The sequence below is a fragment of the Stomoxys calcitrans genome, chromosome 1, assembly GCF_963082655.1.
Source record: "Stomoxys calcitrans chromosome 1, idStoCalc2.1, whole genome shotgun sequence".
In the NCBI taxonomy this organism is placed as follows: Eukaryota; Metazoa; Arthropoda; class Insecta; order Diptera; family Muscidae; genus Stomoxys; species Stomoxys calcitrans.
The window spans coordinates 219797379-219816635 of record NC_081552.1 but is presented as its reverse complement, the minus strand read 5'-3'; the positions used below and the strand labels follow the sequence as shown (position 1 = coordinate 219816635).

The 19257-nt window shown below is 39.4% G+C and overlaps 1 protein-coding gene across 1 annotated transcript in view; it reads right to left on the bottom strand.

Annotated features, from left to right (window-relative positions):
• The window catches only part of LOC106087341 (elongation of very long chain fatty acids protein 7-like), a 28101-nt gene extending 11402 nt beyond the window's left edge, over nucleotides 1-16699 (bottom strand). The window contains exons 1-4 of the mRNA XM_059368499.1: nucleotides 16412-16699; nucleotides 11732-11812; nucleotides 11492-11654; nucleotides 9976-10112 (exon numbers count right to left, since the gene is read on the bottom strand). Of these exons, the coding sequence (XP_059224482.1) occupies nucleotides 9976-10112; nucleotides 11492-11654; nucleotides 11732-11812; nucleotides 16412-16699 (669 nt within the window). The remainder of the gene's footprint in view (nucleotides 1-9975; nucleotides 10113-11491; nucleotides 11655-11731; nucleotides 11813-16411) is intronic.
• Between the last annotated feature and the right edge of the window lie 2558 nt (nucleotides 16700-19257).

Here is a 19257-nt window from a genome sequence, read left to right as displayed (position 1 = left end):
TGGGGCCAAGACTATAAATCGATATATCGGTCTATATGGCAGCTCTATCCAAATCTGGATCGATTTGGGACTAGTTGCAGCAAAATGTCGTACAGTCGAACACAATTCACTATCCCAAATTTCAGTGAAATCGGACAATAAATGCGCCTTTTATGGGCCAAGTTGCGAAAAATGTCGAAGAGCTTAACAGAACTCACTGTCCCAAATTTCGGCGAAATCGGACAATAAATGCGCCTTTTATGGACCCAAAACCTTAAATCGAGAAATCGGTCTATATGAAAGCTATATCCAAATCTGGACCGATCTGTTCCATATTGAAGAATATGTCAAGGGGCTCAACTTAACTCACTGTCCCAAATTTCCGCGACAGCTATATCCTAATCTGGACCGATTCGGGCCATATTGCAGAAGTATGTCGAGGGGCTTAACTTAACCCACTGTCCCAAATTTCGGCGTCATCGGACAATAAATGCGCCTTTTATGGGCCCAAAACCTTAAATCGAGAAATCGGTCTATATGGTAGCTATTTCCAAATCTGGACCGATCTGGGCCAAGTTGAGGAAGTATGTTGAAAGGCCTAACACAACTCACTGTCCCAAAATTCAGCAAAATCGGATAATAAATGTGGCTTTTATGGGCCTAAGACCCTAAATCGGCGGATCGGTCTATATGGCAGCTATATCCCAATCTGGACCGATCTGTGCCATATTGCAGAAGTATGTCGAGGGGCTCAACTTAACTCACTGTCCCAAATTTCGGCGACATCGGACAATAAATGCGCCTTTAATGGGCCCAATACCCCAAATCGAGAGATTGGTCTATATGGTAGCTATATCCAAATCTGGACCGATCTGGGCCAAGTTGAGGAAGTATATTGAAAGGCCTAACACAACTCACTGTCCAAAAATTCAGCAAAATCGGATAATAAATGTGGCTTTTAAGGGCCTAAGACCCTAAATCGGTTGATCGGTCTATATGGCAGCTATATCCAAATCTGAACCGATTTGGGCCATATTGCAGAAGTATGTCGAGGGGCTTAACTTAGCTCACTGTCCCAAATTTCGCCGACATCGGACAATAAATGCGCCTTTTATGGGCCCAAGACCTTAAACCGAGAGATCGATCTATATGGCAGCTATATTCAAATCTGGACCGATCTGGGGCAAATTAAAGAAAAATGTCGAAGGGCCTGACGCAACTCACTGTCCCAAATTTCAGCAAAATCGGATGATAAATGTGGCTTTTATGGGCCTAAGACCCTCAATTGGCGGATCGGTCTATATGGCAGCTATATCCACATCTGGACCGATCAGGGCCAAATTAAAGAAAGATGTCGAAGGGCCTAACACAACTCACTGCCCCAAATTTTAGCAAAATCGGATAATAAATGTGGCTTTTATGGGCCCAAAACCCTAAATCGAGAGATCGGTCTATATGGCAGCTATATCCAAATCTGGACCGATCTGGACCAAGTTGAAGAAGGATGTTCAAAGGCCTAACACAACTTACTGTCCCAAATTTCAGCAAAATCGGATAATAAATGTGGCTTTTATGGGCCTAAGACCCTAAATCGGCGGATCGGTCTATATGACAGCTATACCCAAATCTGAAACGATCAGGGCCAAATTGACGAAGGATGTCGAAGGGCCTAACACAACTCAATATCCCAAATTTCAGCCAAATCGGATAATAAATATGGCTTTTATAGACCAAAGACCCTAAATCGGCCGATCGGCCGATCGGTCTATATGCGGGCTATATCAAGATATAGTCCGATTTAACCCATCTTCGAACTTAACCTGCTTATGGACAAAAAAAGAATCTGTGCAAAGTTTCAGCTCAATATCTCTATTTTTAAAGACTGTAGCGTGATTTCAACCGACAGACGGACGGACATGGCTAGATTGTCTTAGATTTTTACGCTGATCAAGAATACATATACTTTATAGGGTCGGAAATGGATATTTCGATGTGTTGCAAACGGAATAACAAACTGAATATACCCCCATCCTGCGATGGTGGGTATAAAAATGATGTTTGTTTTTATGTATGTTCCGTATAGAGTCAAAAACGTCCGAACCTATTTTCTTTAAATTTTCACAGATGGTGCATAATGATCACGTGGTGAAAATAGGGTACTAAATTTTTTTGGTATTTGAAGGGGACGGACCTTTCCCCTTAGCCTAATTTTCAGAAACGACAGATCTCGGAGATGGGTGGGGCGATTAAAGCAAAATTTTTTGTGCTCTCTTATAGTAATCAAAAGAGGTATTTAAGATTAGAAAGCCTATCTGCTATTTGGAGGCCACCGTAGCGGGGAGGTTAGCATGTCCGCCTATAATGCTGAACGACTGGGTTCGAATCCTGGCGGGAAATTTTAATCGGTGGTTTTCCCTTCCTAATGTTGGCAACATTTGTGAGGTACTCTGTCATGTAAAACTTCTCTCCAAAAAGGTGTCGCACTGCGGCACGCCGTTCAGACTCGGCTATAAAAAGGAGGCCCCTTATCATCGAGCTTAAACTTGAATCGGACTGCACTCATTGATATGTGAGAAGTTTGCCTCTGTTCCTGAGTGGAATGTACATGGGCAAAATTTGCATTTTCATTTGATATCCAATTGTCGGACCAAGTGCTAGGGGGACCACCCCAAGCCCTAAAACACCACTAAATCGGACATATTTATCGACCATGGCAATATGGGACTCAAATGAAAGGTATTTGCAAGTAGAATACGAATCTGGGGGGAGTTAAATGAAAGGTATTGGGGCTTAAATAAAAGGTATTGGGGAGAAGAGTACGAAATTGATACCCACTTGTGGGACCAATTTTCTGGGGGTCTACCCAAAACACCTCACAAACAGCAATTATTTACTGACCATCGACATATGGGGCTCAAATAAAAGTATTTGGGAATAGAATACGAATCTAATATTCAAATTTGGCACCATGTATTTGGGGCACTGCCCCAAAAACACCCCCCAAAGAGTACAAATTTTGGGGCCAAGTGTTTGGGGGACGCCTTATCTCATAAACTCCCCTTAAACCAATGGCAATATGGGGTTTACATTAATGGTATTTGAGAGAAGAGCACGATGCTGAGATTTTTTCAGGGCCAAGTTGTCTAGGGGACCACCTCACCTCCGAAAATATTCAAAGGGTAATTTTGTTCCATATAAAGTAAAAAGAGGCGCAGCGGAGCGGGTTCAGCTAGTTGATAATAAATTAAATGTTGGCAGACTTGTGACGATATCAAAGTCCCACTTAAGAAAAAGGCATACAAGTTTAAAAACAATACAACATTTAACAAAGAGGTATTTTGTACTAATTAAAATTCCACTTTTCTTTTGGCATAACGGCTTTCTGGCATTATTTATGTCGGAACATCTACATAAGTCAGCTAATTTTCGAAGATTTGAAAAATGTCATAGTTGGCCTAAGTCAGTCGAGTGGAGGGCAATGTTTGCAGTTGACACATGTTTTAACATTTTATTTCGTGTCTTACTCTCGATACCGGTTTTTGAGAATGCTAACCATTCAAAACGAAGACCCCGTTTAATTAGGTTGTAGTGACGTAGAATGGTGTGCCATTTAACTTCCATTTTATGGCTATTTAATTTGACAGCTCATTTAACATGGTGCTATTTAGAAATCAATTTACGATATCAACTACAAGCAAACACACACCAGCTTTGTTTCTTTCAGTAGTTTCCAATGCTACACCCGGAAGTACAAATGTATCAGTTTAGATGGATACTACATCGAACAGAAGTCATTGGGGGGTTTCAAACCTGTCTGCGACACCAAAAAAATATCGAAAAACCCCCAAAACAAAAATCATTTTTTTTTGCATTTTATGACTTACTCATCTTTTCTTCGCACGAATTTGCAGATGAGCCGAAAAAGTGACGTTTAACGCTTGCAGAAGTAGCCACTTCATTCATCAACAGCTTCATCAACAGTTTGCTTGTATGCTGTTATGCAAAACATTTGTAGCAGAGGAACTCTGAACTCAGCACAATTCGAATACTAAAGCGCCGATCTTGGTTGGCAGCCAAGTCATTTCGCTTCGCTGTTTGTTGTTATAGTACATGGTGTGAATGATGTCAAGCAAAAAATGGCAGTTGAACATCATACAGTTACCTCGGTGTTTTTATAACCGTAAAAGTCAATATTTTGATTTTATGACTGTATATTAGAGGGGGTAAATGAATGGTTAGTTATTCTTCTTAAGTTTTATATATACAAATTATTTTGTTTTTGTATTTTACCACCATGACAATGTTGGTTAGGTATATATAAGTTATATACAATACTAGCCAAACAGGGTCCGCTCCGCTGCGACTTCTTTAACTCTCTAAAATCTATTTAGGGTGGGGACACTTAATCCTCAATCCTACTTGGACCAAAAATTTAATACCATATTCGTTTTCTAGTCAACAATACCTTTCTTTTGATACCCATATTGTGCCTATCAGTCCACTTTTGCTTTTGGGTGGCGTTTTTGGCGTAAGAGGAAGGGTCCGCCACCATTCGATATCTTAAAATTATATAACCAATGTTTCGTTCCACAAAAACCTACATTATCTATGAAAATCTTAAGAAAATCGGTTCAGCCGTTTTTGATTCTACGGAACAAACAAACAAACCGAGTATCATATAGTCATGAAGGTCCATATGGGACATTTTTGGGGGGTGGGGTAACCCCCAACACTTCGATCTGATTTTGTAAGCCAGATTCGTAATCTACTCCCGAATACCTTTCAATCGAGGCCCATATTGATATGGGAGTTCATTTTGTTTTGAGGTTAGGACGACTTCCTGGGTACTTGGACCCAATTTTTAATACCATCTTCGTATTCTACTCTTCAGTATCTTTCATTTGATATCCATATTGTCCATATCGGACAACTTTTGATTTTGGGTGGTGTTTTTGGGGTCCGCCCTCTTCCGATGTCAAGAAACTATAAAGCCTATTCCTCATTCCTGACTATAGTCGTAACCCACTCCCGAATACCTTTCACTTGAGTCCCATATTGTCATGCTCGTCCAATAAACCTATTTTAGGGAGTTTTGGGGTTGGGGGGCCCCTCAATTACTTGGACCCAATTTTAAATATGAAATTCGTACTCTACTCCTGAATACCTTTCGTTTGAGTCCCATATTGTCCTGATCGATAGAATTTTATTTTTGGATGGTACTTTTGGGGTAAGGGGGAAGGTCCGCCCCCTTCTGATATCAAAAAATTATATAGCCTATGTTAAACGGTAATCGGTTCAGACGTTTTTGAGTCTATACGGAACAAACAAACAAACCGACCAACAAACACAAATTCATTTTTTATATATAAGATAATATTCTCCGAAATTTTTACTCTAATTGAAATTTTTACAAATATATTTTTTCTTTTCGTTTCAGGTAAGTTGCATCATAAATTTTCTTTATTTTGTAAATAGAGATAGAAATGGTAAGTCCACTTCTCCCAGTGAAGGGAACAATGCCTAGAGAGATTCATTATTTGTTACTAAAGACAAGAATTTTTTTGTATTTCACTCTTAAAAAATTTTCACTGATGGTATTTCCGTACATAAAAGGGGAAGTTTCAAATGGTTGGGCAACCAGAGGTACTTTTCTGGACTATATTAGCATGCTACTTTGTCCTGGTGCCTTTTACTTTAGAAACAAATTGCAACAAATGGGGGTTCAAAGTTTTCAAGAGCTCATAAGTCTTTTAAATCGCCAGGCCCTGATGATGTATCACCGTTTGAATTACAAGCTGTCTCCGCTAGACTGGCTGCTTGGTGAGATATACTCTGATTGTATCAGCATGTCGACTGTAAAGGGTGATTTTTTAGCTATTATCTTTTTGGCAACACTGGTTAAAACCGCTCACGCATGTTTCTTGTTTTGTTTCACTGTCAAACATCTTCAGTTTGATCTATAATTTAACTATGAATCGTCTTACAAACGAAGAACGTTTGCAAATTATTGAATTTTATTATCAAAATGCGTGTTCTCTTAAGAAAGTTCATTGCGCGCTTCTTCCATTTAAAAATGAAGCTCATTTTTGGCTCAATGGGTACATAAACAAGAAGAATTGCAGATTTTGGAGTGGAGATCAGCCAGAAGCAATACAAGAGCTACCAATGCATCCAGAAAAAGTCACAGTTTGGTTCGGTCTATGGGCTGGTGGCATCATTGGACCGTGCTTCTTCGATTTTACGACGAAGCTCGTTTTTGGCTCAATGGGTATGTAAATAAGCAGAATTATCGATTTTGGGGGGAAGATCAGATAGAAGCAATACAAGAGCTACCAATGCATCCAGAAAAAGTCACAGTTTGGTTCGGTTAATGGGCTGGTGGCATCATTGGACCGTGCTTCTTCAAAGATGATGCGAACTGTAACATAGCTGTGTGAGGTAAGCGTTACTAGGAACTACCTTACCAATTTCAGGGGTACTGGAATCTGTAGGTATACCTCTGGCGACATGTAAGCTAAAGCTACAGGATCAGGCCCGAAGGGCAACAAATGTTAGATAGGCACAAAGTGCGGATTGTGAACTCTCCAAAATTATGTAGCCTATTCTAGACTTGAAGAAGTCTGCTGCTTTGCTGTCGCTGACTAGAACAGACAGGCTGCAAGTAACGACTTTTGTAGAAGCTGTAAGGACTTCGATGAAAAGATACTGCAGCCCTTGCCGATGAAGGACTCCATCGGATCAATCCGGTACGTCCAACCGGCTGCCATAAGATTGCGTGCCGCAGTGTGTCGACTCCTTTTTAATGTGAAGTTTTAATATGGCATAGTACCTCATGTCGCCAGCATAAGGAGGGCATAACCACCGCTGAATATGTTTTACCGATGGACTCGCCAAGATTCGAACCCAGGCGTCCAGTGTCATAGGCGGACATGCTAACCTCTGCGTAATGGTGGCCTCCACCGTGTGACTTTGAACATTAGGGTGGATCAATTTAGCAGTTGTCACAATCGTATGTTACGACTAATGTTGTAAAGTTTTTACAGAGAAACTCTTGGTCTTAAACCAATATCGAACTTTCGGATTTTAAATGCAAACTCGAAGGTTTGTCTTTAACTATTTGCCTCAGACAAACGGCCTTCAGACCATGTCATTACCTAAGTTTGCTTTGATAATCCTGCCGCATAGCATATTGTTCGTGCTTTGGGATATAATAAGGTGGATCCCCGAAAATCGCCGCTCTGGACTAGACCGGCGATTTTCGATTCTCTCTATATGTTAAAAGTCCCCTCATTATATACGAGACGTCGCACGACGTCTCGTATATAATGAGGTTATGTTCGAAGATGGGTTATATGGGACTATATCTTCATATAGCCCCCATATAGACCGATCAGCCGATTTATATAGCCCCCATATAGAATCGACATCCTTCTTCAGTTTGGCCCAAATCAGTTCAGATTTGGATATAGCTGTCATATAGACCGATCTCTCAAATTAGGATGGGGGTCTGTCTGTCCGTCCGTCAAAGATGGATATCGGACTATATCTGGCTATAGCCCCTATAAAGACCGATCTGCCGATTTAAGGTTACAAGCCCATTAAAGTTGTGTTAGGCCACTTGACATCCATCTTCAGTTTGGCCCACATCGGTTCGATTTAAGGTCTTGGACCCATAAAAGGCGCATTTATTGTCTGATTTCGCTGAAATTTAGGAGAGTGAATTGTGTTAGGCTCTTCGACATCTTTTTTCAATTTGGCTCAGATCGGTCCAGATTTCGATATAGTTGCCATATAGACCGATTTCTCGCTTTAAGGTTTTGGACCCATAAAAGTCGAATTTATTGTCCGACTTTGCCTAAATTTGGGACAGTGAGTTGTGTTAGGCCACTCAACATTCTTCTTTAATTTGGTTCCGATCGGTCCAGATTTGGCTATAGCTGCCATATAGTCCGATCTCTCGGTTTAAGGTCTTGAGTCCATAAAAGGCGCCCCTCGATATCTTTCTTAAAGATGGCCCAGATCAGTTCAGATTTGGATATAGATGTCATATTGTCCGTTCTCTCGATTTAAGGTCATCATAAAAAGCGCATTTTTTATCCTATTTCGCTGAAATATGTGACACAATGACTTATAATATTAGGCTTTTCGATATCCGTGTCCTTCAAGGTTCAGATCGGTCTTTATTTGGATATACCTGATAAAAGACCAATAGTGAGCTAAAATTGAACAGTGACTTCTACTTATTAGACCTCTCTGTCCGTGCCGAATTTGGTCCAAATCGGACCATATTAGGATATAGTTGCTATGATATGAATTTTTCGTCGGATTATGACGAAGGGTGGTTTACATATATACCCGAGGTGGTGGGTATCCAAAGATCGGTCCGTCCCAACTCAATGCCTTTTTACTTGTTTTCTCTCTTCTTTCTCTCTCCAAGGCCTTGGTATGAAGTACCATATCCGGCATGATAGTTACGAGTGATTTCGTTCAGTCCCGCCGATTCAACCGGCTAAAAAATGTGACCCGCCCACACTATTTCATTCTCACCAGTTTTGTTCCCGATGAGCTCATCTGCAGAGACAGCTCTTTGTGATTATGATATATTTTATTCGTAGACCTTCTTCTGGCTATCTGAAAGTTTCCTATCTCTTGGCTATCCTTGGTGTAAGTCCTATCTTCCATTTGCAGAAGTTTAGTTCTTAAATATAAATTAATTTTGACAAAACCTACCATGGATGTTGGAAGTCATAACAAAAAACCCTTTGTGTAAATTTTCACCCAAATCAGATAAAAATTGCCCCCTCCAGGAGCTCAAGACATCAAAGCTGGAGGTTGGTTTATATGGGAGCTATACCAGGTAATGCGACACGCCGTTCGGACCCGGCATAAAAAAGGAGGCCCCTTATCATTCAACTTAAACATTTATCGGACGCACCCATTAATATGAGAGAAGTATCCTCTGTCCCTAAATGGAATGTTCCTGGGAAATGTAGTAGTAGTAGTACATCAGGTAATTCACCGTTTCGAATCTTACTTGGTACGTGTGTTGGAAGGCGTAACTGAACACTGCGTGCAAAATGTCTGCCAAATCGTATAACAATTGCGGCTTCTAGGGGCTCAAGAAGTCAAGTCGAAGGACCACTTTATATGGGAGATATATCCAAATGTAAATAGATAAGACCCATTTGCAATCTCTAATGAGGAATGTCCTTGCGGGTTCCAGTTTAGGACATTTCTCGCTATATCATCGCGCGGTCGGCGTAGGATATGACCCAAACAAGTCCATTTCTATTCCGAATTTCTACATTGACAGGGGAAGTATTTGTTCTTATTTGAAATGCAGTTTGGCCAGAAAATTCAATGTATTTGTCGTAGGAAGCGATTTATGAAAACTTGGATAATAAAATAGATTTCATACTACTATTGAAGATCCTGACTTTTGTATTATGTTAGATGTCACTGCATCTTCAAACTTTGTTGAGCTCAAGAAAGGCGCTTCTCAAAAATTAATCCTATAAAAACTTTTTTGTTTTAAGGTTATATTCTCAACATCTTTGTTTAAAATGTTGTAAGTAATTTTTTATTCAAATTTCTTATATTGTATATAAGAACATTCATGGCAAATTACAAAGATTTTGGCGTCCATCGACTAGGAAACAACAAAATAGGTTGATTGTAATTTAAGCTTAAAGCTAATACGAGTATAACGTATTTTGAATAAATATTTAATTCTTGGCACAACTATCGCTTAATCCTTCTTGTCAGCCACCTTCTGAGAGTTATCCTTTAGATAATTTTGTACATAAAACGCACCAAACATGTAGGAGAAAACGCAAGCATTAAAGCCTATCACAGCTGCCACTGGTAAGGGATATGAACAGTTTTTCCTTAATGGTACTTGTAGTGAGTGCAGGAAAACGAACAGAAATTGCAGCTTTAATTGGTAGAAAAAATCATGAGGTTTTTTAATTCAACATTTGCAAAAGATGTACTTACCATTTGTAAAATGGTGATATATTTTTTCCACCATAGATATTTTTGTATTTTAGGACCCAACGCCGCTAACATATAATACGTATACATTACGATGTGGACAAATGAGTTAACGAAGCAGATAACTGTACCATGACCAGCTAAAGAATGAAAAAATAAAGAAGAGAAAGGAAGACAAAAATTTAATTTTGTAAGAGATTCTTAAAAGAGAATGTCTTATATAAAACTAGGCGAACCGGGCCCGCTCCGCTGCGTCTTCTTTAACTCTCTAATATCTTTTAAGGGTGTGCACACTTCGCTCTGAATGTGAATATCGAACTCGTGCCATTCTATACTCGCCTATGACGCTGAATTGTAGTGTTTGGTCTATATATCCATTTGGGGGGTTTTGGGCGGCTCCTGAGGCACCAGACTACAACAATAGAAACTAAGTTTTGTTTTTGGTGACGGTAGGTTACGCTAGGTTAAGTTAAAAAGAGGGTACAGTTATCGCCAATCTCTGATATCTGGTGTTTTTAAAAATTAGGGCAATGAGAAGTGCTTTTTAGGGGAGCGATGGCAGCTCAGACATTTCGACCCACATATGAATATCAAATTCGTGCAACACCCTACAATCCCTTCAATTTGAGCCCCTTATTGCCATGGTCGGCAAATATGAACCGTTTGGAAGGTGTTTTGGGCTGGGGCGGCCACCGGTACTTTGCCATGAAAATAGATATCAAATTCGTTCTTTACCCCCAAATACCGTTGATTTGAGCTCCAATTTGCCATAGTCGGATATGAAGTTCAGTACTCTACTCCTGAATACCTTTCATTTGAGTCCCATGTTGTCCCGATGGGTCCACTTTTATTTTTGGGTAGTACTTCTGGGGTAAGGGGGAGGGTCCGCCCCCCTTCCGATATCAAAAAATTATATAGCCTATGTTTCCTTCCAGACTAACCTACACAATCTGTGAAAATTTCAAGGTAATCGGTCCAGCCGTTTTTGAGTCTATACGGAACAAACAAACCGGCAAACAAACAAACACAAATTCAATTTTATATATAAGAAGATAATAGCGCAGAGGTTAGCTTGTCCGCCTATGACGCTGAACGCCTGGGTTCGAATCCTGGCGAGACCATTACAAACAATTTTCAGCGGTGGATTTCCCCTCCTAATGCTGGCGACATTTGTGAGGTACTATGCCATGTAAAACTTCTCTCCAAAGAGGTGTCGCACTACAGCACGCCATTCGGACTCGGCTATAAAAAGGAGGTCCCTTATCACTGAGCTTAAACTTGAATCGTACAGCACTCATTGATATGTGAGAAGTTTGCCCCTGTTCCTTAATGTAATGCACATGATCAAATTTGGATTTACAATCATTGTTAGGAACTTTCTAACAACTCATACTGGGGCGGTTTTTTTTTTGAGTTTGTTATTCAAAAATTATGTGCATCTTCAAAAAGCCCTACACTAATTACGATTCATAGTGGAAAATAAGAAGTAAAAGTAACTACTTCTTCTTTGCCTACTTGCCTGCAAAATTTTGAACTGCAAAATACAATCCCAACGGCATAATGGTATGATGATACAAGTGTAGTGTAGATATTTGGCGATCCTTTTTACGTAACACAAAGAATACTGTATCCAATAGCTCAGTGATTTTGGCTATATAGAATAACCAAACAGCTCTAGCCATCTACAGGAAAAGAGAACAAATATTAAATAGTATTTTTAAAAGGTATTTAAGCTATGTATATTTATTCAATTACTCACCCTTAAGGATTGGGGATCGGTCTTAAAGACTAATGGTTCACATTTGTAATTGTAGTGTGTACCCCAGCCAGCTTGGTAAAACTGGTAAAAGATAAATTTGTAGAAAGAAATGAAAAGAAAAAATATGAAAGCATTATAGTTTAAAATAATTTAGACAATACTTTCTTTTATTTTTTTAGGGTTTCCATATGTAAGACCTCAAAATTTTAACCTACGACCCCTTAAAGTATATACTTTTTTGATCGCCTTGACATTCTTAGTCGATCTAGCCATGTTTGTTTGCCCGTCCGTCCGTCTGTGGAAATAGCGCGTAAAGCTGCTCGAAGTTTTGCACTTCTTTTTGATATAGGTTGTTGGGGATTGAAAATGAGTCATATCGGTTCAGATTTGGATATAGTAGTCCTTCGACTTGATTTCTTGAGCCCCTAGAAGCGGCAATTATTAGTCCATTGGGCTGCAATTCTGCACGTAGTATTTCGTTATGATTTTTAAAGATCGTGCCAAGTATGCTCCAAATCTATGCATAACCTGATATAGCTCCTATGTAAACCGATCTCTCAATTTTATTACGTAGTATGTCGTTACGACTTCTAACGATCGTGCTAAGTATGGTTCAAATCAGTGCATAACCTAATATTTTTCCATATACACCGATCTCCCATTTTGCGCCCCTAGTAACCGCTAATGTTATCCGATTAAATTTTGATCGTAATGTTATGACATTCAGTAATCGTGACAAGAATGATTCGAATCGGAATATATTCTGATATAGCTCCCATAAAAACTGATCTCCCGATTTGATGTCATGAGCCCTAGTATCTGTAATTTTTATCCGAATGAGATGCAATTTTGCACACTGTGTTCTGTTACGGTTTCCAAAAATCGTGACAAGTATGGTCCAAATCGGTGTACAGACTGTGATGATGTCTTAAGCGGATCTCTCGATTAGTCTTCTACGGCCCCTAGAAGCATTTATTATACCCCACCATAGGATGAGGGTATACTAACTTCGTCATTCCGTTTTTAACACATCCAAATATTGATCTGAGACCCAACAGAGTATCTATATTAGTCAGAATAAAGCTAGGCACTTGTAATTTTGCACAAATACTTCCTACTAGTGTAAGTCGATTGGGATTGCAAATAGGCCATATCGGTCCATGATTTGATAAAGCTGCCATATAAACCCTTCCTTGGGTTTATATGGCTTTTTATATGCCTTTTTTGAATTTTTGAGCAAAATCTAGACGGCGCAATTTTTATCCGATTTGGCTGATATTTTGTATGAAATCTTTTGTTTTAACTTCCAACAAATATGCCAGGTATGGTGTAAATCGGTTCATAATAACGAGTCATAACCTGATATAGCTCTTATATAAAATGATCTCCCGATTATACTTCTTGATCTTCTAGAGGGCGCAATTCTTATCCGATTTGGCTGAAATGTGTCATGAAGTGTTTTGTTATGACTTCTAATACCTGTGCTTAGTATGGTAAAAATCGATTCATAACTTGATATAGCTGTCATATAAGCGGATCTCGGATCTTAACTTCTAGAGCCTGTAGTGAGCGCAATTATTATCCGATTTGGCTAAAATTTTGCATGAAATCTTTTATTTTAACTTTCGAAAACTATGACAAGTACAAGTTGTACGACAACTCGGTTCATGGCTATAGCTCCCATATAAAATGATTATCCGATTATATTTCATGAGCCTTTGAGGGCGCAATACTTCGAATTTGGCTGAAATTTTGTACAACGACTTCTTCTACATTTGGATTTGGCTGAAATTTGAGACAATGACTTTTACTATGGTTTCCAACATCCTAACCAAGTAACCAAGGGCAAAGAACCTGACAAATGCGATCCTTGGTGGAGGGTTTATAAGATTTAGCCTAGCATCCTGCCATCAGACTCACTTAAACGTTCTCGTCCATTTTGATACCACAGGAACTGAAGACGGAAGATACCTTCTAGTTCCTACCCTTAAACCATCCAGATTGCTCTAAAAAGCCCAGCAACTTGCGAATGTTCCATCCGCCAAATCAGACAAGTTCTCAAAATAATAAGAATCTAAAGTGGAACTCCTTCTGATCCATACCATAAATATTCTATTCCCAGGGATATCGTAGTTCCAATCCGTTCTATCAGGAATTGTGGTACACTACTTTTTATCAAAAAGTAGTTCAGGCAATGTTCTATCCACACTGCCTGTAACATCGGGCATCTGGCATCAAGGATAATACAGTGTCCGTAGCTGCCGCCTGACCAAAGAGAAAGCTCGCTTAGCCTTATTTCAGTGGTCGCATCAATATGTCGATCCACAATGCCCAGAGGCGTTAAGTGTAGCAGTACGTTCAGTGCCTCAGATGGTGTCGTCCTCAATGCGCCTGTGATGCCCAATCAAGCCATCCTTTGCAACCGGCTGAGTATTGAATAGTAGTTGGACTTTCCTTACTATATGCACGTTTTTGCCGAGACAGTCAAACTCCAGGGATATTTGCCCTAAGATGTGTTTCTTTCAACCTCTCTAGTCTTAAGCATTAAGAATGACACACTAAAGGACGAAAATCTTTTGAATTCGTGTGTGCTTTTGAAGGTCATTTTACTTTTGGGTCCCTCCATTCCCTAAGGATACACAACATGCTGATACAAGCAGGGTATATCTCACTGAGCCACGGTGTCATTCTATCGGACATAGGTTGTAATTCAACCGGTTATACATCAGGCGATTAAAAGGAGTCTCAACTTTGTATTGCCCAAAAGATATTCGACTCAGACATGATTTCCCCATTTACCTCCGACGAATGCATATGAGTGACAACCTCATCTGGCGCCACTTTGTTCGCTGGAGTGTTTCCGGGGAAATGTGTGTCAACAAGTAGTTCTAGTGTTTCCTCACTAGATATTGTCCATACATTCTCCGACTTCTGAGTATATCTCACCGTAATAGATTTCGAGGATAGGATAGGATAGGATATTATAGGATCTTTCTCAGTCTAAGGGCTCTGGTGTATTCTCTACTTAGCTGCAACATTCCAAGATTTGTTTTGAGCCTTTCTCAGTTTGCCCCTTGGCTTGGCACTAGGACATGCTTACACAAGGAAGTCCTTCAGGATCTTTGTGATCCGCTTGACCATTATTTCTATATCCTCCGCAGTTTCCACTTAATTTGAGGTCTAGAGTGCATTGTCGTGCGGAATGTGTGCCAAAATTTATCCCAATCCGCCTTTATTCTGTTTAGCCGAGGGTCTACTTCGGCAGTATTTTCTCCAAGGCTGAAACTAATAAAGCGATGATAAGAGAAGCTGTGGTCATCCAATACATCCTAGTCGCATATCCTTCAATAAAAAGGTAACATTTAGTACCCCCTGCCTGTTCGGTTTACTAACTACTAAAGTTCCCATGAACATTCTGCTAAGGAACAGGGGATTCTTCTCACATGTCAATGAGTGCAGTCTAGTTAAAAAGTTTATGCTCAATGATAAGGGACCTCCTTTTTAATGCCGATTCCGAACGGCGTGCCGCATAGCGACACCACTTGATAGAGAAGTTTTTACATGGCAGTATACCTCACTAATGGAGCCAGCATTAGTTAGGGGATAACCAACGCTAAAAAATTTTCCTGGTGTTCTCGCCGGGATTGAAACCAGTCATATTAGAAATCGCCAGATTGTAACTTATAATATATTCGATAAGCAGCACACCTCATTCGTTGATATCCGAACTTCCCCATATCTGGTGATGTGCATTAGCATCATTTCCTACAATGAGGCTCTTTTTGCCTGCAAAAGCGGCTTCAATCAGAAACATAAGGCTTGAAGTTGGCATTTCTGAATCGTGTGCCATAGATGGGGAGGCCAGCCAGTTATGAGACTTTTTAATTTCAGGGTGGCTACTACTGAACGTTCAGTGCTTAGCAACGGAAGAAGAAAAACATTTGGACTATTCTTTGCAAGAATACAGGCTCTGTGTCTTCCATTCCACATACCCTTGAGTAGTTTAAATCCAGCTTTTTTCCCACACAAAATTTTATTCGTTATTCCTATAACCTGTATGAACAAATTCCACAAATTCTACAGCATAAATAAAGATTGATTCAGATTTATATGAATATTACTATAATGCTAATTTTTTGACTTGTCTGTGCTTTAAGACAAAAAATGTGGGTCTCTAAATTCCGCCTAAAACTGAACTCTCTCTCTTTTAACTGAACTGAACTCCATCTATGGCGGCATCAAGACGAGTTTAGGTGTTTTACTTGCTTTTGTCACTTTCAGAATCACACCTCCCAGCATAAGTCCGGCTTTTTTATACGAGGTAATCTAATTCTCGCAGAATTTATGTTCTTATCAATCATTTTCAAAAATTTTCATAAATTTAACCAAAAAAATTTTTTTCACTTCATTGAACAGACAATAATAGTTCATTATGTTTTTTTATCATTCATTGCTTAGAAATAATTCTTTCAGTCATTTAGTCACACTTTCCAATGGGTGAAACTTAAAAACCCCCAAAGTCTTTAACAATTTTGCGAACCAAGTTTTTATCACATGTTTCTATTTTTGCCAATAAATTTAAAAAATTTGCATCAATTTTTTTTTGCACACAAAGTTGATCACGTGGTTTGAGAGATGTCTTGTTTCTTTTGGGGTTCACTCACCCATACCAACACTTACCTCATAGAATAAAACACAACTTAGAATCACTTGCAGGCCATTGTAGATCAACAGCGTGTTCTTCAACTCAAAGGGTTTGCGATTGCGCATAAACCAGGGACCCGCCCTTAAACAGAACACCAAATAAACTCCCACTATTGTGAACAAAGGCACTGGGGAGCCTGCCAGAAACCATTGTTTCACTCTAGGATCATCCGGCTCAAAAAAGAACTTGAGCAGATCTGCAATGAGATCATCTGTTCCATTTATACTCGGCGTAAGGTTAATCGACGACGACGATGAAGACATTGGCATGGAGTATGAACGGAATGTCTTTTGCCCGCGATATAGTCCGTTTGAATTGGAAATTGATATAGTTCGGGGCGCGCGCCAAGAAAAGACTGGATAGACTATTAGTTGGCTTAGGCCTCTCGACCCATCATTTTGGTTGAATTGGGAATTTTGGTTTGCATAAATATTTCTAATGGTTCACTATCGCTTTAGTGTAATAGTTTAAGATGGGGAGCAGGTTTTATAATCACATATTTGCATATTCTCTTTCATCCGCCAATGATGTGAATATAAACAAACATTTTTATTTACATACATATTTTATGTAGCGACACACACTGACGTTCTTTTGACTAGGTTCATAGGGCGGACGGTTCATTTTATGAATTGCCTTAATGAGAACAAAATTTGGTTTAAATTAAAAAGAAATAACAAAATAAATAGTTAAGGTGCTTAATGTTCGGCGGGGTCGAACTTTGGATACCCATCACCATGAATGTATTCATTAACCTAATTTTACTATATCTCCACCCCTTTCCATAGTTATATCAAATAAGAGCGGTGAGAATCATATTTGATTAAGATCCCGAGAACTCTTATACAAGTCACAGTTTCAGCGAAATGGGGAAATAAATTCGCTTCTTATACCCTTCACCATTGTGTGGAGACATAATACCAGACATGAAGCAACTTAGGAGAGTGGTATTGAAAACAATTGGGGATTTTATAAGTACCACGGAATTCCTAACTCAAAATTTTCCTTTTAGAGGTTACTTTATAGTTTTTAGAGCGCACAACAAGCCGATTACTGGTTTAGGTGTATGTCCATAGTGGCACGGGGCGGATTAATATCTGCACTTTCTTTTCAATCTTATCTAACCTAACCTTACCTAAACCCCCCACCATTCGATGGGGTGTACGAATTTCGTCATTCTGTTTGTAACTCATCGGAATATTGAACTGAGACCCAATAAAGTATATATACATATTCTTGATCGCCTTGACATTCCAAGTCGATTAAGTCATGTCCTTCCGTCTGTCGAAAGCACGCTAACTTTCGAATGAATAAAGCTAGGCGCTTGAAATTTTGGACGAATACTTTCTATAAGTGTAGGCATGTTTGGATTGTAAATGGGCTACATCGGTCTATATTTTGTTATAGTTGTCATATAGACCGATCTCGGATATTGACTTCTTGAGCCTTTATAAGTGTAGGCCTGTTGAGATTCTAAATGGGCTATATCGGTCTATGTTTTGATATAGTTGCTATATAGACCGATTTCGGATCTTGACTTCTTGAGCCCTTCTAGGGCGCAATTTTTATCCGCTTTGTCTGAAATTTTGCATGAGGTGTTTTGTTATGGCTTTTAACAACTTTGCTAAGCATGGTCAATTTTGGTTCACAAGCTGATATAGCTCCCATATAAACCGTTCCCAGATCTTGACTTCTTGAGGGCGCAATTCTTATCCGATTTGTTAGACATTTTGCAAGAGGGGTTTTGTTTTGCCTTCCAACAACTATGCCAAGTATAAACTATATCGGTTCATAACGGTTTCCATATAAGCCAATTTCGGATCTTGACTTCTTGAGCCTCTAGAGAGTGAAATTTTGTACAATGTCTTCTTCTATTACCTTATCGTCTGAACCGATCCTTAAACTGATTTAACTCCCATATAAAGCGATCTCCCGATGTTTCTTCTTGAGCCCATAAAAGGCGTAATTCTTATCCGATTTAGCTGAAAATTTTGCACAATGATTTCTATAATGGTCCCCAACATCCAAACCAAGTATGGTCTGAGTGTGGTAGAGGGTATATAAGCTTCGACCCGGCCGAACTTAAACGATTTTACTTGTTATGGGACTAAGACCCTAATTTGGAAGATCGGTCTATATGACAGCTATATTTAAATATGGTCCGATCTGGTCCCCAACATCCAAACCAAGTATGGTCCGAGGGTGCCAGAGGGTACATAAGATTCGACCCGGCCGAACTTTAAGGATTTTACTTGTTATGGGACTAAGACCCGAATTTGGAAGATCGGTCTATATGACAGCTATATTTAAATATGGTCCGATCTGGAAATTTTGCAGTTTTGATGTCGGTAGGCTAAATACAAATCACTGTTCCCAATTTCAGCGAAAACGGTTAATAAATACAGCAGTTATAAGCTTCAGGCCTTTAATCAGCAGATCTTGATATATATCAGCTGTATCTAAATATGATTCGATATGGACCATATTCTGGTTGAAGTCGAGATTCTTAAAACAACTCACCGTCTCAAATTCCAGCCAAATCGTATAATAAATGAGGCTTTTATAAGCTTAAGATCCTTAATCGACAGATCGGCCTATAGCAGGAGCTATATTTTAATAAAGTCCGATCTGGACCCTATTCTGGTTGGATGATGGGAGGCTTCAACAACTCACCACCGAAGGATGGGGGTATATTCATTTTGTCATTCCGTTTGCAACACATCGAAATATCCATTTCCGACCCTATAAAATATATATATTCTTGATCGTCGTAAAAATCTAGACGATCTAACCATTTCCGTCCGTCTGTCTGTTGAAATCA